This window comes from Mus pahari, chromosome X (assembly GCF_900095145.1).
Source record: "Mus pahari chromosome X, PAHARI_EIJ_v1.1, whole genome shotgun sequence".
Lineage (NCBI taxonomy): Eukaryota > Metazoa > Chordata > Mammalia > Rodentia > Muridae > Mus > Mus pahari.
In genome coordinates this window covers 33103557-33127418 of record NC_034613.1, presented here as the reverse complement: position 1 = coordinate 33127418, position 23862 = coordinate 33103557, and the positions used below count along the sequence as shown (strand labels likewise).

Sequence of the window (23862 nt, the reverse complement as noted above, 5' to 3'; positions counted from 1 at the left end):
ATGTTATCTATAGTGTTAGATTGAAGATGAGAATGTAGTATTTCTTTGACATTCTGATTTTATTTTCTCTGGGTGGTGTATTATTTCATCTGTAGCTGGGACATAATGCTTTTAGTCTGTTTCCATGGTGTGAAAAGCCACTGACAGATGGTGGATTTTTTATTAGGGATCTTAAAATGAAGATGTTCTAATTCTATCATTTTTTGGCATATGTTATTATATAAAATAATGGGTTTCATTATGATCTTTTCATTTCTGTGTACAATTTATTGTGGTCATATCCAACCCTATTCATCCCCTCTTCTCTGCCGGCCCTCGTAGTGCTCCATTTGTTTTAGCCATTGTCAAAAAAAAAAAAAGGAGAAATCTAGATTTTTCATCCCACCATTCCCTCTGTTGGCTGAAATAGTTCAAAATGGAGACATATTATTTGATACAAGGTATCAGATTTACTGTGGTAGCAGAGGCTGCTGATTCTCCTTTCTTTACCTCTTAAGTCCTAGGATTATAATCATTCATCACTATGTCAAGTAAAGACATTTCTTATTTACTATTAAGTTACTCAATTTTTTTTCCATTTTTTATTAGATATTTACTTCATTTACATTTCAAATGCTATCTCTAAAGTCCCCTATACCCTCCCCCCCCCCCGCTCCCCTCCACCCACTCCCCCCTCCTTGCCCTAGTGTTCCCCTGTACTGGGGCATATAAAGTTTGCAANACCAAGGGGCCTCTCTTCCCAGTGATGGCTGACTAGACCATCTTCTGCTACATATGCAGCTAGAGACACGAGCTCTGGNNGTACTGGTTAGTTCATATTGTTGTTCCNCCTANAGGGTTGCANACCCCTTCAGCTCCTTGGGTACTTTCTCCAGTTCCTCCATTGGGGGCCCTGTGTTCCATCCAANAGCTGACTGTGAGCATCCACTTCTGTATTTGCCAGGCACTAGCATAGCCTCACAGAGACAGCTATATGAGGGTCCTTTCAGCAAAATCTTGCTGGCGTATGCAATAGTGTCTGCGTTTGGTGGCTGATTATGGGATGAATCCCCGGGTGGGGCAGTTTCTGGATGGTCCATCCTTTCGTCTCAGCTCCCAACTTTGTCTCTGTAACTCCTTCCATGGGTTTATAATGAGAGGCAGAAAAATTTTATGCAAGAAATGATTCGTCAATATTTAGAAAGATAGGTTGATTGATCTCTAGTTCCGATGTGTTAGAAGGTTTTATGCCATGATCATAGGTATTTAAATACATCTGGGACATTTCTATATACTTTTAGGAGATAAAACTTGTTCCTTAGGAATCAACTGTTTTTAGGATTGAAAATTGATAGTGTTTTTGTTTTTGTTTTAAATTCTAGTTTGCATTTATGCCGGATTCTCAGTGAAAATAAAAGCCATGACAGTTCGACCTACAGAGGTATGATTTTTTAAAAGTATCATAGCTATCATTTTTGGTTTGTTTAAAGTTCTAAATCTTTATTTGATTTTATGTAAGAGTGCATGTAATTAAGACCTTATAGTCAGTAGTAAAACTTAGTTACAGTAAGACATCTTGAATATACACATTATTTCGTCTATCTGACTTTTATAATTGTTATGTATTTGTTTAAATTTCTGTAGTTAGCTGTATCAATCATAAATGAGAGAGAAAGCTATCCTGGAAAAAAATTATTTTGGTCATAGTTGCACTAGAAAATTTCCACCAACCAAGTTCAGAGTTTTTGCTCAAGCTGGTTGTGTTCAGGTGGTATCTGGGGAGCTTGTAAAAGGCAGTAGTCATGGAAAATATAAGCAAAGGAGTGTTTGCTGCATTCACAGATAGGATATATTAAGTAAAAATGCTCCATAATTAAGCAGGATATAGATTTTACTTATAGGATTTTACCATTTAGCTTTCATTAATTTAAAACTAGGAACATGGATTTGGCAAAAGACAAGCCAAAAAGCAATTGTGTCTTGATTTATAGTGTTTTTATTTATAGCTTTCATTGGAGATAATCCTGTACTTTTTTGGTAGGAAATCAATATCTTTATAACTAATAGTTTATTTTAACAAAATAAATATGTAACAATTATTGTCGTGACATGGCATTGTAAATAGATGATTAAGAACAGTGTTTTTCCTATAGAAAAACTTATTTTGGTTTTATCAAAAGTGGTGTATTGGGGCTGGTGAGGTGGCTCAGTGGGTAAGAGCACCCGACTGCTCTTCCGAAGGTCCAGAGTTCAAATCCCAGCAACCACATGGTGGCTCACAACCACCCTTAACAAGATCTGANTCCCTCTTCTGGAGTGTCTGAAGACAGTGTACTTACATATAGTAAATAAATAAATCTTTAAAAAAAAAAGTGGTGTATTACCTTAATTTGAGAGAATATATTAGATGGAACGTTTGGAGGGTTGAAGGGAAAGTATTTTTAACAAGTGAAATACCAAGTTTTGGTTTCTGTTATTTTAGGAAGCTCTGTTTTAAGACTTAACATCTCAGCTGGGTTTGGTGGCACATTCCTGTAATCCTAGAACTTTGGATGCTGAGATGAGGATTGTGATTTCAAAGCCAGCCTAGGCTATGAAGCAAGTTCTAGGCCAATCTGAGCTGTATAGTAGAACCCTGTCTCAAAAACAACTAACCAAATAGCAAACAAAAAAAATCAAAAAGTCTTTTAATATGTCTATCATGACACCCACAAATACTAGATTTTTACTTTGTTTATAAAGTAATATAATTGGGCTGTATAAGTATATAGCTCAGCAGTAGAGCACTGGCCAGGCAAATTGGAAGCCCCACTTTCTGTTTCTAGTATTCTAAGAAAATCTGTATGGTCACTCATAATGACTTTCAAGTGTATGTATGTGTGTGTGTGTGTGTGTGTGTGTGTTTATGTCACAAACACATATTTGTTTTGTTTTGCCTAAGTAAAGTTGACTGCTGGAAATTTAGGAATGTATAAAAGTGTATATTATGTGTATAAAAATCTTCTCTCATTGTTATATTCCTCTGCCTCCATTCCTCCCAATTCACGTCCCACCTTCCCTCTCCCCTCTCCCCTAGATCTACTCCTCCTCTGTCTCCTTTCAAAAAAAAACTATCAGATTCCCAGGGATATCTACTGAACATGAACATGGCCTAACAAGTTACAGTAGGACTGTGTATAATGTATAAACCTTCATATCATAGTTGGAAGTGGCAGTCCAGTAGGAGGAAAAGGATCCTAAGCACAGGCAAAAGAGTCAGAGACATGTTCTTTTGGGAGTCCCATAAGAACACCAAGATACGTAACCATAATGTATATGCAGAGGACCTAGGTCATCAGACCCATATAGGGTCCGTGTTTGTTGCTTCAGTCTCTCTGTGAGCCCCTATGAGCCCTGCTTAGGTGATTCTTTGGGTTGTGTTCTTCTTGTATCCTCATTCCCTCTGGTTCCTACAATCCTTCTTCTGCAGGATTTCCTGAGCTCTGCCTAATATTTGGCTGTGGGTCTTTGTGTCTGTTTCTATCAGTTGTTGGAAGACAGTTGGGCTAGGTATCAATCTATGAGTATAGCAAAATATCACTAGGAATCATTTCATTGATTTTCTTTTTTGTTTCTTGCCAGTTGTGTTTGGTTCTATCATAGGTCTCTCTGAGTTGTTGTGTGTCTGTTTCCTGACCATCCAGGCTGTATCAGGCAGGCATGGGCTCTCTCTCATGTGGGCCTCAAGCTGAACCAGTCTTTGGTTTGTCATTCCCACAAGTCCTGTGCCACCATTGCCCCAGCACATCTTGCAGGCAGAACAGATTGTAGGTTGAAGGTTTTGTGGCTGGGTTGGTGGTGAGTCTCACTGCTAGCCTTGCTTGGTTATAAAAAATGTTGGTACTGGAAATGCAGAGGCAGGAGGATTCAAAGTTTGAAGCCACCCTGGGATACATTGTGAGACCCCTTCCTACAAAATGAAAGCACTCCCAAACCACTGGATTACTTATTTTTTTCTTCATCCTTATTAGTTTACTCAATTTTGATCTTGTTTGGCTGAAAATTTATGTGTAAGTTAATGTGTTACTACTCTTTCAGTTTCAACTGACTGCATGGATCCTTCAAAGTATATGATTATAGTTCATTTACTTGTTTTGGTTTACACATGAATCAAAAATATTTACGGCTGTGACCTTATTGGCTGAATAACCATTATTCTCCTTCCATTTCTCCTCTTTCTTCCTCAACACATAGATACATTGGTTAATCTCTTCTAGTAGCCAAGCTTTGGTGTAAGATCCTATTTAATGGTTCATGGAAGAAACTGACTTAATACCATCTTTAGAATTTCCTTCGTTTGTTTTGCCTTAGATTTAGTAAGGGTTATATTCTCTTGTACGTATCCCTTGTTATACCTTGAAATTAATTTCATTTGAGGCACACAATTTACATTGTGCATACTATTTGTTCACTTTTTAAAGTTTTCTCTGCTTTTTAGTAATGAAAGTATTGTTGGCTAGAGAGATGGTTCAGCAGTTAAGAGCTCATGCTCCTTTGAAAGGACCCGACATCAAACACTTACATGCAAGTATCCTGCTGTCTAGTTGCTATCCTTAAAAACTGCTTTTCCTAAAATGTTAACACTAATGTGAAGTATTTACTAAAATTTTTTCATGTAAGAAGGTTGTGTTTCCCTGCACATTGTGAATGTAAGTGTAAAGTTTTCTAATTCTAAAACTAGCTTGGTAGTTTTAAAGCACCATTTTCTTAGGGTTTCTGTTGCTGTAACAAAACTCCATGACTAAAAGTAATTTGGGGAGGAAAAGATTTATTTCATTTTATAGCTTGCAGTCTATCATTGATGGAAATCAGAGCAGGAACTCAAGACAGCAAGATGGAAGCAGAAGCTGATGTTGAAGTCGTGTAGGAGAGCTGCTTAGCTACCCCTCCCTCCCTGCATACCTGGGATCACCAGCCCAAGGGTCATAGTGCCCACAGTGAACTGGGCTCTTCTATAGCAGCCATCAAAAAATCAATCATGAAAATGTACCACAGGCTTGCCCACAGGCCAGTCTGTTAGGGAACTTTTTCTCAGTTGAGGTTTGGTCTTCACAAGTGATTTTAGTTTGTGTCAAATTAGCATAAAACTAGCTAGCACAATTGACCCCCTTGTCAGGTTGACACACAAATGTTAGACCCTAACATTTCTTTTTGTTCTTCCTCATTAATGTTAATATTACAATATAAAATATTCCAACTTTAAAAGTTTCAGTCTTTAAAGATTCAAACACTTTAAAAGTTCAGTCTCTTTAAAACAGCTAAAGCCTCTTTGAGAATTCAAGCATCTGTAAAATATTCAAATTCTCCAAAATATCCAGTCTCCAAAATATCAAGTCTTTCTAAAAATTCCAGTCAGTTTAAAAATTCAGTCTCTTAACTATGTGTTCCTGTTTAAAAAAAAAGTTCCATAGTTTTTTACTCCAAGAGGAGATAACCAGGGCACAGTCAAAGCAAAGCAAAACCAAAGTTGAGCAGTGAACAGAGTCAGTGGTTGGTGTCTGGGACATACTCTTTATCATCTGGGCATCAAAGGGCCTTGGCATTAGTACTTCTTGCTTTGCCAGCCACTGCTCATCCAGCTAGTTTCCTAGGCTCTGGATGGCTCCACTCCATAGCTTCACTGTCCTTGGCATTCATCTGGCTTCTCCAAAATTCTGGGGTATCCTGCTATAACTAGGTTGCATCTTCATCACTGTCCTTTCTTGAGTTCTCTTCAGGGACTCTGAATCTGCCACAAGGCATGAAGCCTTCTTGTCTCCATGACTGCTTCATTCCTGGGGCTTCTGTTTCAGTTGAGGCTATACATTCACCCATGGCCTCACTTGGTCTCCCATAATGTCAAGTCTCAGCTGCTCTCCATGTCCTTTTCAGTCCTGGGATTTTCACTGCAACGGAGGCCAGACTTTTACCAATGGCTTCTCCTGGCCTCTGAGTGTTGCTCTTCATAATTTCTCTAATGCAGCAGTTCCCAATCTGTGGGTCATCACCTCTTTGTGGCTCAAACAACCCTTTCACAGGGGTCACATATCGGGTATCCTACATATCAGATATTTTACGTTATGATTCATAATAGTAGCAAAACTACAGTTATGAAGTAGCAATAAAAATAATGTTCTGGTTGGGGTCACCACAACCTGAAGAACTTTTTAAAGGGGTCTTAGTCTTAGCATTAGGAATGTTGAGACCCACTGCTCTAATGCCTATAAAATCATTAGGAAACTCTTCAAAATTACTTAGTTCTTCTGCCAGCATGGGGTATAATCTTGGCCCTCTCTGGACCACAGCTCTTGTTTGCTAACTCCAGATATTGCCTCACTGATGCTGATCTCTTCCTCCTTCTCCTCTTCCTCCTCTTCTTTTGAGGCTGCAACATTTTTTCCATTTTTTTTATTAATTTTTTTAAATGATTCGTTTCATTTTTATTTTATGTGCATTGTTGTTTTGCCTTTTTGTGAATATGTGTGAAGGTGTCAGATTCTCTGTAACTAGAGTTATAGACAGTTGTGAACTGTCATGTGGATACTGGGAATTGAATCTGGGTCCTTTCTGCTAAGCCACTTCTCCAGCCACTGTTACAATTTTCATTGAGAGGGATCAAGCTTTTTATACCTTTATCAGAAATAGAATATAATGGCAATTGCCAGGATCAATACAGTTGTAGTTGCCAGGATATAATGTTTGCAAGCTATTCAGAGTACACAAGATTGTCTAAGACCAATTGTCCTGTCAAGCTTATATACTTCCTTGACTTTTGAGGGAATATACAGAGAAGCACAAAGTGGCCTGAACACTTCACTGCCTGAGGGAGTGCATTAGTCTTTCAGGATGTGCATGGCATATTGTGCTCCATGAGCCATGGACTCTAACCTGAAAATCTGTGAGGCATACCTCTCAAGGCAGCTAGGCCAGGCCAAGTCTATGGTTCCCCTCCCTGCAACTTAGCCCAATTAGAGTGGATAATAGTGGATCTTTGCTTTATTAAAGGAGTTGCAGGAAAGAAAAATGTTTATGACTCTACATCCTACTTGAAACCACTCAAGCCAGACAGTATTGTGTGCAGGAAGGGAGGGAGTCTCATGTCTCACATATTCTTAGCTTCAAGAGTACTTGATAATCAAAATAGTAGGCATCATAGGAGAATTCTTAGATCTGGGTACTTATTTTTATGTTGAAAGAGGAAATATATGAGAAGAAAGGGTTAACTAATTTCAATACTTTCTCAGCACACAACAATCAATAAATCCATTTTTTTGTTTCAATTCCATTCATGTCTCTGTTCCTTACTTTTTCTTTGCCTTTACATTTAAAAAATTATTATTTGTGAATTACACATTGTATACCCTATTGTATACCCTAATCCTATTCATCTCCCAGCCCCTCCATATCTGGCCTCTACCCTTGCAACCTCCCCATCAAAAGAAAGCAAATACGCTGTGAGTTCCAGGACAGCCAGGGCTACACAGAGAAACCCTGTCTCAAAAAGCCAAAAAAAAAGAAAAAGAAAAAAAAAAGAAAAAAGGAAAAAAAGAAAGCAAAAACTAAAAAATACAAATTAAATGAACAAACTCCCAACATCTTAGTGTGAAAGGTGTGGTGTGTCACACTGTGTCGCACAATATACCTTTTTGCCCAAACAGCTTTACTTGTAAATGTTCTTTGCAATGATTCATTGGTCTGGTTTGAGACTTCTGGCTTCTGCTACCCCATCAATACTGGATTCTCACCAGGATTGTTGCCCTGAGTCATGGAGATTTTGTAGCTTTGCTTCTGTAGGACGGACCCTTTGCACACTCCAGCAGCTCATAGATGGGATAGATGTTGGGGTGGGCCAACTCAAGACTCTGGATCTGGGCCTGGCTGGTAACTGAGTTGGTCAGCCCACTAGCTCTCATGTCCAAGCCACCAGGCCAGCTCTCTTGTTTGCCTAGATGAGGGGTGGAACCAGCTCTCCTGAGTGCCACAGTTTGTTGAGGGGCAGAACTAGCTTTCCTGTACTAGTCTCTTCTTAATCACCACATATTTCTCTGCTCTAGCCAACAAGCATCAATTGCCCTGGGCTCTGGGCTTTTGTTAGTCACCAGTTATCTCTTCCACTCCAGCTGACCTACAGATTATTAACACAAAATATTACACAAATTGCCTTGGTCTAGTCTTTGCTTCCCTTTGAAACATCAAACACCCAGCCACTATTATCTGCATTGCTTTCAACAGTCTTATCATCTAAGCTGCCTGATCTCTGAGCTCTAAGTGTCTTTTTCAGCTCAGATTGTAAATGTCAAAACACATGGTCAAGTCTGTCATAGCAATACTTCATGATCTGATAACAATTTCTTTCTTAATTAGGGTTCCTATTAATAAAATACCATGAAACCAAAGCAACTTGTATTTACCATTTCCTTTAATAGAAGTTCATGATCATTTATAAATATTTACTCAGAAAAGTTGCAAATTAGAATCTTTCTTGACTACTTTGTGGACTATAACTTGGCTCATTTTATATTTCATTTGTTCAACAAAATGACCTGGGTCACTTTTCTCTATTTTAATTTTTTGTGGTTAAGTTAGAATCCACAGAGTTCCAGTGAACAGTATATAACATACTCCAAGACCACAATTAATGAAAACCAGCTGTTTTAAGTGATTGCTTAAAAAAGTCATGTGGATAATTTAAAATAAATAATATTGTGTATTTTGTAAGAAATATTGTTAACGTAAGTGAAAAATAAAATTGACCTCATTTCTACTGTAGCAACAAATGTTTTTCTTTGTTTATATGGCTTATTTACTTTTTATTTTTTTATTTTTTTTTATTTTTTATTTTTTGGCTTTTCAAGACAGGGTTTCTCTGTATAGCCCTGGCTGTCCTGGAACTCACTCTGTAGACCAGGCTGGTCTCAAACTCAGAAATCCGCCTGGCTCTGCCCTCCCGAGTGCTGGGATTAAAGGCGTGCGCCACCACGCCCGGTGGCTTATTTACTTTTAAACACAGTGAGTGCATAGTGTTTATAATGGCAGAATACTTAATAAGTTCTTCATGAAGAATTGATGTCATTATATTTGTTTAGAAAATGAATTTATGGACACATTTATTTCATTATTAAATAATATCTTTATTGTTTAAAAGAAGATATTATATTTTGATTTTATTTTGTTTCTGTTTTATGGTTAGTACTCACATTAGGGGATTTTTTTTTTTTGAGACAGGGTTTCTCTGTGTAGCCCTGGCTGTCCTGGAATTCACTCTGTAGACCAGGCTGGCCTTGAACTCAGAAATCCACTTACCTCTGCCCCCCCCCCCAAGTGCTGGGATTAAAGGTGTGCGCCACCACTGCCCAGCTGGGTTTTTTTTTTTTTTTTTTTTTTTTTTTGGAATTTCTTTTTTCCACTTTTTTTTTTTTTTTGTCCTGCAAACTTTTTTTTCCTTGATTTTATTTTCCCTAAAAGGGGATTATAACTAGGCTTTATTTTAGTTTCCTTGAGGGTGAAATGGTGTGGGGCAGGATCTCATGTAGTCAGGTTGACCTGCAATTTGCTTTGTAGATGAGATGGCTTTAAACTCCTGCTCTCCCTGCCCCTGCTTTCTGAATTCGTGCTGGGACTATGGACTGGTTGTACACCACCATACGTGATATTTCTATGTTTTAGAGGAAGTTTCCTTTGAGTACTTTTCTATTTCATCATCCTGGGGATTGAACTGAGGATCTCAGAAATGCTAGGGAATCACTCTATGTTGAGCTACATTTCTCTAGCTCCTAGGCTTTATTTTATATTTGTGTTTTAGTTTTTTTTGAGAATGTGTCATGTAGCCCATGCTGATCTGGAACTTGATATGTGTCCTGACTGCAGATCTGTCTATCTCCTAAGTGCTTGGATCATAGGCTACTATGCCCAGTTTTATGTCATGTAGGAAATAGAATACAGAGCTTTTTGCATGGTAGGCAAGAACTTGACAAACTGATTCATGTCAGTAACCCTCTACTAATGGTTTTTAGTATTCCTTGTTTTTCAACTTTAGTGATTGGAAGGAAAAAAATTATTATACAGAAATAAAGACAAAATGACTGGAAGGTGTTCAGTCAACTTTTAACTCCCCAGTCAATAAAAGATTTTTTGTTGAGGAAATGAGGCGGTGATAATAGCATGTTTACTTGTAGTTGGCAATTCTTTTTTTTTTTTAATTTTTTTTATTATTATTATTTTCTTTATTTACATTTCAAATGCTATCCCGAAAGTTCCCTATACCCCCCCGGCCCCTGCTCCCCTACCCACCCACTCCCAGTAGTTGGCAATTCTTATAAAATAGCAATTTTTGTTTGTATATATATACATATATATATATATATATATATGTATATATATATTGTATATATGTCTTTATTTTTTTTTGAATTCTGATATAAATTGAAGAGAAAAAGAAATTTAGATTTTGGGAGAAATTTTCTATCATGTTTAATTCTACTCCTTAGGTCTTATTGTAGCCCCAAGATTGAATTGAGTGTACTCTGAATACATTTAGACAAATCTGTGAAGGTGGGTAGGGGGGAGATGGTTAATTTTGTTTATATCTTGTTGGGGTAGGGTATAGTGTACTCATTTAAAATATTTCTGAAGTCACTGGCAAAATGTCCTAAAATGTGTTAGTGGGTCAGGTGTGCTAGTACATGTCTGTAAATCCAGTACCTGGGATGTTGAAACAGGATTGTCCTTCACAACTTAATGAGACATTGTCTAAAATTAAAAGTGCCTGGTGATGTAGCTTATTGATAGAGCACTTGCTTAGCACACATTAAGCTCCAGGACTACCAGAAGAAAAGGAAGTATTGAAGAGGAATCAAAATATTAAATGATGTACATAGTAAATGTGTGAATATGTGAAATTTGTAGCCATGGGAAAAAGAGAAGGGAATGCTTAGCCTCTAGTTGTATTACACTGGAGAACAAATGGTTAACTTTTCCCAAACCCATTAATGTTGTTTTTGTAGAAGTAAAAAGATATGCTCCTACAGTAAACTTTTATTTTATATATATATATATATATATATATATATATATTTACTGATGTTTTATAATTATGAGAAATAAAGAATAGATTTTTCAGAGTTTGCCTTTCTTGTTAAAGATATTATCTTTACACTGTGTCTTTTATGTTCAACAGATTTTCAACAAGCTCTCTATGAGTTATCATACCATGTCATTAAAGGAAATTTAAAGCATGAACAGGCATCTAGTGTTCTTAATGACATTAGCGTAAGTATATCTATTTAAAACAGTAATTGTTGCATATCTCTTCACTTTTGCTACAAAGCTCTTAGAAATGTATAACATGTATTTTGTCAAAATAATAGTTTTAAAGGTAATATTGGTAAGCCATTTTTACTCTACAGAAATTGACATTTTAGTCTTTCCTTCTGTTTGTAAGGAAGAAAACGTTATAAAAACCGACTTGAGCAAAACAAAAGTACTGGAATGAAGTCAAAGCCTTAACTAATATTTTGACTCTAGAAATAAAGTATTTTCTTCAAATAATGTTACTTTTTGATAATTGTGATTATAATCTTATTTCAAGAATTAAATTATTTTAAATTGTAGTTGCACAACCCTGACATTCATTTCTTTATATCTCCTAATCTGAGATCTGGTGTGTAGTAATAATCAAGTGTTGCTTTACAAATAAAGTCTCTGTAGGAACAGAAAAAAAGAAAATAACAGCTAGATTTTTTTTAAAAAAAAACCTTTAAGTGACCAGTTCAGTTTTACTTACATTTATTGGAGGATTTAGGCTAGATTCAGAGCAAATACTTTCGAATGTAGATTCAGTGTAGATTGCTAATGACTAATGCTGTTTGATAATTTGAACTGGAAGAGGGACTATTAATTGTTAGGATGTTTATTGTAAACTCATAATTTTAAGTGGTGTGCTAGTCTGTTGTGAGGCTGGTCTTTAGATTTGTGTAAATTATTTGTTCAACTTTTCTAATAACTATTGAGATGGTATTTGGGAATTTAGGTGAATTTTCTGTATGTTTTATGTTTCTGTAGTTCTTTCCTGTGGGAGTTTGGAATCTGCTTCATATGATTTTTGTGCTTTTCTTGGGTAGTTTTTTTTTTTAAAGATTTATTTATTTATTTATTATATGTGTGTACACTGTAGCTGTCATCAGACACTCCAGAAGAGGGCATCAGATTTTTGTTAGGATGGTTGTGAGCCACCATGTGGTTGCTGGGATTTGAACTCAGGACCTTTGAAAGAGCAGTCGGTGCTCTTAACCACTGAGCCATCTCACCAGCCCTCTTGGGTAGTTTTAATGGAAGTTTTAAGTTTAGCTGTTGTGATACTCTCCACCCCTCCCTATGTACATTTGTATGTGTTTCTCTTCCTTCCTGAAACTGTCTCCAATTAAGATAGTTATAAAGTGGTATATTTCTTTGGAAAAAACTCTTGTATCTTTCTACTTCTGTTCTTTAATTAGAGTATTTGCATTCATAGCCCTTGAACAACTGACAGACCATTAAGATAATTTCATTCTGTAAATTGAGAGTTGATATAATTTTAGTCTATATGCACAATTGACTATAATTATTTTCCATTTATGAAAATAGTCTAAATAAACATTATCTATACTGTGTTTTTAGAAGTTAGTGTGTCCTATATTTTGAATACTTCATTATATGTATATGCTTCTACTGTGCATTGCCTTTGTCATGGCTTTTCCATACTAATATATATTTGCCTAGTACCTTAATCACACATATGGATTTATATGACTCCTAGCAGCTGCCAGCTTTTTTCTTTGAATTTCTTTCTTATAGTCTCTGAAAATAGATGAATTTTAGGGTTGGTATAGTGCCAGAAAACTATTAATTACAGTAACTGAACTGTGATCCTTACTAATGGAAATGGCTCTAAAATTGATCATGGAAGTAGCAAGCCAAGAAATAATTGTGGAATAATGCTGCTTTCATCCAGAAACAAGATTTTGGATCAGTTCCCCCACCCCAAGAGCTATAAACAAAGAGTGAATGAAGAAAATAAAAAGAAAAATTGATAATTATTTCATTTTCACAGAATCTTGAATTATGGAATAATTGTTTTTAATTGATATAATTTTTAGATTTCTGATCTTCTGACACTATGATTTTTTTTTGAGATAGGGTCTTACTATGTATATGTAACCCTGGCTAGCAAGGGTTTTATAGACATACTGACTTTGAAATCACAGAAGCCTGCCTGCCTGCCTCTGCCTTTCTGTACTGTACAAGTACTTTCTTCTAACCGATGTTCATATATTTATGAACCTTACCTTGGAGAATTCTAAGGTAGAGATGCTGGAGTTTAGTTGACTTCTAGTTGATTGATGAGAATTGTTTTGAAATAATAACACTTTTTCTGTGCTATTCAGGAACTGATTGTAAATCTTTTATTATAGGAATTCCGTGAGGATATGCCTTCTATCCTTGCTGATGTGTTCTGCATATTAGGTAGGTAGGAAGTGTTTATTTTGCATGTAACAATTTTGTGATAAGATCATGTTAAAGGCTTTTTTTTTTACAAACGTGCAGATTTTCTGCAAATCTTCAATCATTTTTAGCTTTACGCAGAATATAGTTTTGTAAGTCAAATATAATTACTTTATAAATTTTATGATTTAATTTTACAGTATAATTTTTTGATTGTTTGATAATGTATATTTATGTAAGTTTGAGCTAAATGGACTAATTTCAAGTAAAAAAATTTCTGCAATTATAGTAACTACATCATGTCATTCAATGAGATTTCTCTGAATCTCAAACGTTCTTAGCTGTTGTTCCCATTTGAGTCTTAATTTTAAAATGAGTAAAATTAGTCAAAGTCATTAAAAGTACATTTGTTTTGAGGGTAAAAAATTTGTGTTGTATTTATCCAGAATTCATTTAAGACTTTTTTCTCAAAAAGGAATAATTCTTCAATTTCCAATTAAAGGTAGTGTCTCTGAGGAAAACATGGATTCACAAATAATATGTTTTGAAAATTTGTCTAATTTTAGCTATTGATTAAATAACTGAGCATGGCTTCCCCATCAGTTTTGTTCTTTCTGTAATTTTGAGTCCAAACAGATAACATTGCTAAACATATATTACCTTTAAAGCAAGCCTTATGTTCTAAGGGTTTGCCAAGTTGGAGTTACTTTAGTTTATTACTCTTTTTTTTTTATTATTATTTTCTTTATTTACATTTCAAATGCTATCCCAAAAGTTTCCTATACCCCTCCCCCCACCTCTGCTCCCCTACCCATCCACTCCCACTACTTGGCCCAGGCCTTGCCCTGTGCTGGGTCATATAAAGTTTACAAGACCAAGGGGCCTCTCTTCCCAGTGATGGCTGATTAGGCCATCTTCTGCTACATATGCAGCTAGAGACACGAGCTCAGGGGGTACTGGTTAGTTCATATTGTTGTTCCACCTACAGGGTTGCAGCCCCCTTCAGCTCCTTGGGTACTTTCTCTAGCTCCTCCATTGGGGACCCTGTGTTCCATCCAATANCTGGCTGTGAGCATCCACTTCGGTGTTTGCCAGGCACTGGCATAGCCTCACAAGAGTCCGCAGTATCAGGATCCCTTCAGCAGAATCTTGCTGGCATGAGCATTAGTATCTAGGTTTGGTGGCTGATGATGGGATGGACTCCCGAATGGGGTAGTCTCTGGATAGTCCATCCTTTCATCTTAGCTCTAAATTTTGACTCTGTACCTATATCCTTTCATGAGTATTTTGTTCCTTATTACTCTTTAATTCCCAGGATTTGGTGAGTTAATTAAATGGCTCACTGGGTATTTAGAGTTTGTTCTTAGCTAATATGAATTCCTTTGGTTTTTGAGAATGTTTCAAGTTTCAGAACAGTGGCAATTTTAGGAACAGGTTAAAATATATTTGAGTGAGTGATAAATGTGAAAGACAGATCGCTAATGAGTCAGTCTGCCATGTGTCTTATTTTTTCCCCTCCTGGCAAAATCATTAATAGATAAATAAAATTAATAGATAAATAAAATCAGTAATAATCTTTTACACCAAACTGTCCTGGTTTGAATGATAAAGTACATCTTCACTGTATTTTATTGATTGGTTTATACAAAATGAAAAAAGATACTTAATATTTGAAAATGATACTAACAAATATTTAATACAAAACAAATTCCAATGTAAACACAGTTGTCTTTTTCCACAAATTTTATATTTAGTAAACTAATTTCTAGGAGCTATTTTTGAAAGATGTTGTCCTCAGTAGTGTTGGCTTTTAGTACTCATCAGTTACTAGCCTTTTCACTCTCTTCGATTCTTCAAATCTAGTAGTTTTTCTTAAATTGACTTATTTTTATTAAAATAATAGCTTTCCTTCTTTTTTTAGACAAGTGACTCTTTTTACAGGTCATTGCATTTTACTGTAACATGGATTCATGATGGTGATATATGGTTACTTTGGGAGAAATTTATTCCATACTACTCAACCCATTTTTACAGGCATGATTAGAATCCCGTACTTGGATAAGAATATCCTTCCTCTGCCCCCTCGTACATACTCACTCTAGGCAGGAAAAAAAAATGATACAAAGATGACTCCAGAACAAGTAGAGAAATTAGGATTAAGAATGTGATCTAGGGCTCTAGATATGGCCTAGACCATAAAAGAGTAGAGGCTGCTCTTCCAGAGGTCTAAGTTCAAATTTCCAGCAACCAGATGGTGGCTTGCAATCATCTATAATGAGATCTGATACCCTCTTCTGATGTGCAGGCACACCTGCAGACAGAACACTGTAGACATAATAAAGAAATAAATCCTAAAACGCAAAAAAGAATGTGATCTAGCTGGCTGGGAAGATGGCTTAGTAGTTAGTAGCTCAGAGAACAGAGATTTAGTTCCCAGCACCCACATGGCAGCTCCTCATCCTTAGGTCCAATTGTAGAGGATCTTACCTCCATAGGTACCATGCTTAACTGTGTATATGTACATATACATACACACAGTTAAAACTCATGCACATAAAATTAATCTTTAATAAGAATGAGAGTTATGTGTAATAATGATGATGATACTAATAATATTATGGCATAGGTGCTATTTTTGGAACACCTTTCATATTTTAGGTATCATGTTAAAGCTTTTCATCGTATAACATCTTATATCTTAGTCTTATAACAACTGTATGGTAGGCATGCAGATAGGCAAAATGAGGTTTAGTGAGAGGGTTATTTTTCTTTCAAGGCAATGCAGCTAGTAAGGCAGCCTTTGAACTTCAGTCCCTTTGTCTCCAGAGCCCATGATCTTTTTATTATATCAAGTTGTCTTTTTAGTGTGTTAAGAGTAATGAGACAATATATTCCTATACTTTTCAGGTTAAGACACCTTTTAAAAACACTAATCACATGAGGGTGAGGGAGCCTGAGTAACTTGAGAGGCTGATTCTGAAGTAACACGATGCACTGATGAGACCTTGGAGGTGGGCCAGTTGGTTTATGATATAGAAGACAGGAGGAGGAGGAAGCTGAGGGCTTTTTAGAAAATAATAGGGGAAATTAAAAAAGAACGTACTAAGTGCTAATTGAGGATACGGAACATGAGGTATGATGAAACATTTATTTGAATGCTGTTTTGAGTTAGAAGAAAAATAATAATGAAAATAGAGGAAGTATAATTGGGATAACTACTAAGCTGTGTGTTGAGACAGGTTAACTAAGTAAAACTATGGTAAAGCTGCGTTATTTTGGAAGATTTACTTAGAGGTACTAGTTATTACTTCAATAAGACTGATGATATTTATTGTACAGTCCGAATTACCAGTTGACTTTATAAATACTTCTAAAAAAACAAAAACAATAAAAGCTGGGCAGTAGTGGCGCATGCCTTTAGTCCCAGCACTCGGGAGGCAGAGGCAGGCGAATTTCTGAGTTCGAGACCAGCCTGGTCTACAGAGTGAGTTCCAGGACAGCCAGGGCTACACAGAGAATCCCTGCCTTGATAAACCAAAAAAAAAAAATAATTCTAAGCACTTGGTAAGTAGAAGCAAGAGTATCAGAAATTTAAGGTCATCTTGGCTATTTAGTGATTTGGCTGCAAGAGACCCTGTCTCATAGGGAAAAAAAATCAGTTAAAGCAGCAATCTGAAGTCAACCTCTAGCTTATTTGAAAATTTTGATGTTTGATGTTTGGCATTTTGCATTAATTGTTTTATTTTTTCCACACCTCAGATCTAAGCTTGGATAAGTTTTCTGAATAATTTTTTAAAACTATGGGAAGTCTGTAATTTTACACACTTCAGTAGGAATAAAATGCCAATGTTGAGTATTTTTATTTAGTGACTAGAATTAGTCAAAATAGGATTTTAAATATACCTTTTAATACTGACTTTTCATAGACTTGGTGACATTAGACTTCTCAACTTCATTGATAAGTGACTCTTAAGGTTAGGAAACATTTTTTGTGCCAGCCCTGGGGAAACCGAGAAAAGAGAATTGCTGTTGATTTAAAGGTCAGCCTGAAGTTCATAGCAGGTTGAAGACAAGCCTGTGCTACATAATGAGACCTTCTTGTTAAAAACAACAACAACCACCCTCCCCAACAACAACAACAACCTCCCCCCAAAGACTGAGAAGCTGATTTAGTGGATAAAGCCTTTGCTAAGGCATGAGGATCAGAGTTTGAATCCCCAGCACCCACAAGAAAGCAGGGTAAGGGCCATGTGGTTGTACACATACAGCTCTAGTCCCAGCACTAGGGAGGTAGAGGCAGGTGGATCTTTGAGTTTGAGGCCATCTGTATTATGTAGTAAGACTTTGTCTTTTTTTTGTTTGTTTGTTTGTTTTTTGTTTTTCGAGACAGGGTTTCTCTGTATAGCTCTGGCTGTCCTGGAACTCACTTTGTAGACCAGGCTGGCCTCGAACTCAGAAATCCACCTGCCTCTGCCTCCCAAGTGCTGGGATTAAAGGCATGCGCCACCACGCCCGGCTGACTTTGTCTTAAAAAGGGGTCACTGGTTGATAGCCTGTGTGAGAGACAGACAGGATATCTTTGGCAAGCTGGCTAGTTATGTTAGCTAAATTGGCAAGCTTTGAGTTCAGTGAGAGAGACTCTGCCTCAATAAAGTGGAGAACAATTGAGGAAGACACTCGACATCGATCATCCTCTGGCCTCCATACACGACAATGCTAACACCACACTCCCGAGTATGCACAGTGCACATATATACCCACTCAAAAAGGGAGCCAAAACAACCAACCACCAAAATGGCCCTTTTTGCTGTTGTTAAAATACAGCATCTTCCTATTTAGTCCAGGCTGGTCTTGAACTCATGATCCTTCTGCTTCAGCCTTCTGAGGGCTGTGATTACATTTGTGTACCACAAAACCCAACTAACGTGGAAGAGATTTTTTCTTGTTTTCCAGTTCAACTTGGCCATTATGGAATGAGTCTTTATTTTGGCACATTTAAACTTTGTTAGAATTTTTCCTTTTTGAAAATAGTAGTTTTATTTCTGAAATTTTGTTTTTAGTGTTTTTTGTGATACAAACTTATTTATGGATGCATGCTATAGGTTACAGGGTCAGTCATCAGTATTAAGAGAAACTAAGGTTTTATGAGTGTATGAAAGATATATTATTACAGTTTATATTTTTTCCAGATTCAGTAAGAGTTATTTTTGATCAATTATATTTATTTTTGAGACAAGGTATTTCTTTGTTCCTGGTCTGACCTGGAGCTCATACTGTAGACTAGGTTGGGCTTTAGCTTCTGAGCTGTATGCCCCCTGCTCCTGGGTGCTGAGATTACTGACAGGTGTGTACTACCATACCTGACACAAAAAGAGGCAGTTTCAACTAAGTTTTAAAGAAGATGAATCTTTTAGTAGTAGGGGAGAGTATAGAAAAATGAAATTTGTATCTCTTTTCTTCCCATTCTAGATATTGAGACAAATTGTTTAGAAGAAAAAAGCAAGAGAGACTATTTTACACAATTGGTATTAGCATGTTTGGTAAGTTTTAAAATCTATTTTCCCCTTCTCAATTTTCCATTAAGTAAGAATAATCATAGTTGATAATCTTAAATGAAGGATGATACTGACATTCATTTGACTTCTTGACAAGGTGAGATTTAGATCTTGAAATGGAATGTTTTGTGAAATTAGGTATGCAATTTCTATAAAATAATCATAATTTTAAATTATTTAATCTATATCTATAAAAACCATTAGTGATATTTCTGACCCAGTCAGTTCCTAATATAGAAATTTTAAGCAACTATGAAGTAAGTAGAATTTACTGTAGGTTGTTCTTAAACTGATTTTTTTGTAAACTTTATTTGTTAAGGATAAAATGATGTGGATATGGTTTAGTTGATAAAGTGCTTGCCTTGCATGCACAAAACCCTGGGTTCTAAACCCTGCATGGTGACACTTGCTTGTAGCCTCAGGACTTTGGAAGTGGAGACAGGATCAGAAGTTCAAGATCATTCTTATCTACAATGAGTTCAAAGACAGCCTGGGATACATGAGACACTGTCTTTAAACAAACAGCAACAACCCTTCGCCACAAAAATAGAAGTCACAGTTGTCTAGTAAGCCACTTCATGTTCATAAAATAAGAGCCAAGGAAAAATACCATTCCTAGGATGTAGAAGAATGTCCTTGCCTTTGTTATATTACAGTTTGCTTTATTGTAGAAAATGTAGAATGCTGAAGTACTGTGTTAAGTGAAAATTGAGTTAAGATAGGCTCAATGTAAGGAAATTTAATCTGTAGTTTTACTCTAAGCTGTGTATAGCAAACATGTAATTTTAAAGTAATTTTTGAAAGAGCTATGTAATTTACTTTTCAGTATTTGGAGGGTCATTTTGTTGAATTGAAATTCTAGGCTTATAAAGAGACACAATTTTATATTCTTACATAGGAAAGATTATTTTGAATATATTTAAGAGTGTGTATACATAGTTGGAATGCTAAAAAATAAATGGTCTTTAATATTTTTTAATGCAGTATTTAGTTTCAGACACAGTTTTGAAGGAACGATTGGATCCAGAAACTTTGGAATCATTAGGGCTTATCAAACAGTCACAGCAGTTCAACCAAAAGTCAGTTAAAATCAAGACAAAACTCTTGTAAGTATATGTGGCTTATGTTACAGATCAAGTAGCTGAATGTCTATTTCTCATTTTAAATAGTAACAGTTTCTAAAGGCTCCTTGAAGGCTATTTTTGTTGTTGTTTGTGGTTAGCTTTTTTTTTGTTTTTTAGAACACTTAAATTGAGTTTTCAATGAGCTATCCTTGTGTTAACTTTAACTTTGTCCATGTTTGAGTTTGAGATAACATTCTTTTTAAGAAGACTTATTTTAAATGATGTGTGTGTGATCATGTGCACATGAGTGTATGTGAGTGCTTGAGTGTGGGGTGTGGTAATGTGAAGATGACTTCAGAGATCAGAGGTGTTGGATTCTCCCTGGAGCTAGGGTTACAGGGAAGTATATAAATGCTGGGAACTGAACTTGAGTCCTCTGGAAGAACAGCAAGTGTGTTTAAACTACTTGTCTGCATCTCCAGACATATATTAAGTGTTTTATAACCATAGCTATATTCAGAGCATATTCATAATGGTGGAAATATTGGTATGTTTGTATGTGTTCTTGTTAACTAATAATGCTTTTTATACTAATAGATACACAAAAGGTTAAACTAATAGCCATTCTCATGATTGTTTTAAGTTAGTGATATTCAGTGAGAGTATACTACCTTGTGCAAGCTTGATAATTGAAATTAATTTTAATCCCTTTAATGATATTTCTGATTTCAGTTATAAGCAGCAAAAATTCAATTTATTAAGAGAAGAAAATGAAGGTTATGCCAAGCTTATTGCTGAACTGGGGCAAGATTTATCTGGAAATATTACTAGTGATTTAATATTAGAAAATATCAAATCTTTAATCGGTAAGTGATACCTGTGTCTATATAGTATGTGTTATTAAGACAAGCTTTATTTTTAACTTTTAGAGGATATCCATAAAGAAAAAATGAATCACCCTCAGTTGTTTAGTGAGTTTGTGGACAACAGGAAACAAAACAAAGAACTCCACACTTGGGATTATATAACTTTTAATTTGAGTATTTTATAAGTATTTATAAAATTTATCATGATCTTTAAGAAAAATAGTTTTGTCATTGTTACTTGTATGATTGTTCTAATGTTCTCTCTAATTCTTCTGTATGTAAATTTTAACTATATCTCAGACATTTTTATAGACGGTAGAAGCCCCAGGAACACCAGGGCCAAGAAGTGGGAGTGGTTGGGTAGGGGAGCAGGTTGAGGGAGGGTATAGTGGACTTTCGGGATAGCATTTGAAATGTAACTGAAGTAAATACCTAATAAAAAATTGGAAAAAAATGTTTACAGAAACTTGATGTATAGTTTTTTTGAACTTGATTTTATAAATACAGTTTGATAACATTTTACCTTTATTTCTGAAAGTAGCAAAAGTTGAAAAATATAGCAGAAAAAATATTCTCTTTAGTTTTTTTTTAAAGATGTATTTATTTATTACTTGTAAGTACACTGTAGCTGTCTTCAGACACACCAGAAGAGGGCATCTGATCTCATGACATATGGTTGTGAGCCACCATGTGGTTGCTGGGATTTGAACTCCAGACCTCCAGAAGAGCAGTCAGTGCTCTTAACCACTGAGCCATCTCACCAGCCCTCTCTTTAGTTTTAAAATAGCGTTTCTGTCACATTACTTTTGTCTTGAGCATTTGAAGAGAGTAGCTGACATAGACAGGAATGAATAGGGCAAGCCTGGTTTTCTTTCTTTCTTTTTCTTTTTAAAGATTTATTTATTTATTATATGTAAGTACACTGTAGCTGTCTTCAGACACATCAGAAGAAGGCATCCCATCTCATTACGGATGGTTGTGAGCCATCATGTGGTTGCTAGCAAGCCTGGTTTTCTAAGATTGGCAAGACTTCCTGGTATTGTTTAGTAGGTAGTGTTCTATTGAGGGAATATTTTGGAGTTGTGTAAAATCATAGTTTTTGTGATTTCCAGGAGGAATGTTATTTCCTACTTCATTGGTTATAATGTAGCTGCCATTTACCCTCAACTGCTTGTTGTTGTTGTTTTTCTTTCTTAATCATTCCATTCGTTTATATCTCAAATGATATCCCCTTCCTGGTTACTTTATTTGAATGCTTACACAAAGCATTAGGAGAAGGGAATAAGGATTATTCAAATAAAGCTGTGTTTACCTCAGTCTTCCTTTTTCTTTGGCTTGGCATTTGGTGACTCCCAAGTGCACAACCTAAGGCTGCATTCAGTTTAAATTTACCTTTTTCTTTGAAGTCAGGTTTTGGTAGTTGATCTAGTTTCTTTTGTACTTTTGTCCTATGGTGATTGAACATCAGGTGAGTGAGCCTCTAGCCCTGAAGGAATCTTGCTGTCTTCTATGGCCTTGACTATGTCAGTGACCTGTTTTTAAAACTCCTCTAGTACATATTTCTTTTCTTTCCAGGACAGGCTGTGCATTTTTCCTGCAGGTTTTTACCCTCTTTTATCTGGCTTGTGAAGCTTGTCAGTACTGCCATACTGTACTGTTTTTTCTTCCTTGTTTTGTGTCATGTCCTTACTTAAGATAGTGTTCCCTTGCTCTTAAGATCTCATGTTATGGAGAGCCTCCAAGCATTTGCTTTCATTTTACCTCCTTTTATGTGCACATTTCCTTTTCCTCTTTTTCTTTTCTTTTTTTAAAATTCCTTTCTGGATTCTTACCTTTTTATGCCTTTGTTATTTCAGGAGCATCACAAAAACTTTCCTTAAAGATATGCTTTTCTGTAACTGGAAATTGTATACTCCTCTCTCCTTCAACTTTGTTCTCCTAGAAAAGGTTATTATTATCTCCTAGAAAAGGTTATTATCTCTGTTGACCAACGTGATGGTATCTTCACTTTAGGCTCATGATCCCCGTGGATAATCTATAATTAAAACAACTTGATTTCTTGGTCTGCATTTATTTTAACCCATCTGGCATCCTGTAAAGTGTGGTAGACCAGATAGACTCAGATAGCATCTTCTTAAGGCTTTCCTGGCTATCACTTTCAGCACTCCTTAGTTTTCTCGGGTTATTTTTCTTGTTAACACTTAATGCTATATTGAGAATAGTTGATTCTGTTTCTACAAGATTGAAAATATTCATGAAAGAATCTGTTATGAGTATTTATGTTGTATTAGTTATAACTAATCTTTGTGATATGAAGTATGTAAGATCATATATATCAATTATATGCACATCTTGTTCCATTTTATATAAGAGACTGTAGCATCTGTTGATTTTGGCATCTTTAAGGCGGTCTTGGAACAAACTTAGACACTGAGTTTTTTTTATGTCTTTACCATCAGCTCTGTGAGGACAATGTTTTTTGTTTTTTAAATGTCAATAGACTTTTATTTCTTCTTCTTCTTTTTTTTAAGATTTATTTATTTATTATGTGTAAGTACACTGTAGCTGTCTTCAGACACTCCAGAAAAGGGAGTCAGGTCTTGTTAAGGATGGTTGTGAGCCACCATGTGGTTGCTGGGATTTGAACTCTGCACCTTTGGAAGAGCAGTCGGGTACTCTTACCCGCTGAGCCATCTCACCAGCCTGAGGACAATGTTTTTTATTTGCTTTGTTTAGTTCCCAATTCTTAGGGTTTGGTTGGTGCTAAATAAGTAACTAAATGGAAAATTAATGAATATTCTGCCCATTTATAGTGTCTGTGGCGATTTTTAGTCTCTCTTTTCTGACATGGAAAGATTTAGAAAGCTTAATTCCCTGACTCAGTGTTTCTTTTTTGGCTAG

The 23862-nt window shown here is 35.9% G+C and overlaps 1 protein-coding gene across 2 annotated transcripts in view; it reads left to right on the top strand.

Annotated features, from left to right (window-relative positions):
* Thoc2 (THO complex 2) overlaps positions 1 to 23862 on the top strand; it is a 114539-nt gene that overhangs the window by 14913 nt on the left and 75764 nt on the right. For both annotated transcript variants that reach the window (XM_021188685.1, XM_029534030.1), the window contains exons 2-7: positions 1362 to 1420; positions 11174 to 11265; positions 13446 to 13497; positions 18946 to 19016; positions 20016 to 20137; positions 20828 to 20961. In XM_021188685.1, the coding sequence (XP_021044344.1) occupies positions 1362 to 1420; positions 11174 to 11265; positions 13446 to 13497; positions 18946 to 19016; positions 20016 to 20137; positions 20828 to 20961 (530 nt within the window). The remainder of the gene's footprint in view (positions 1 to 1361; positions 1421 to 11173; positions 11266 to 13445; positions 13498 to 18945; positions 19017 to 20015; positions 20138 to 20827; positions 20962 to 23862) is intronic.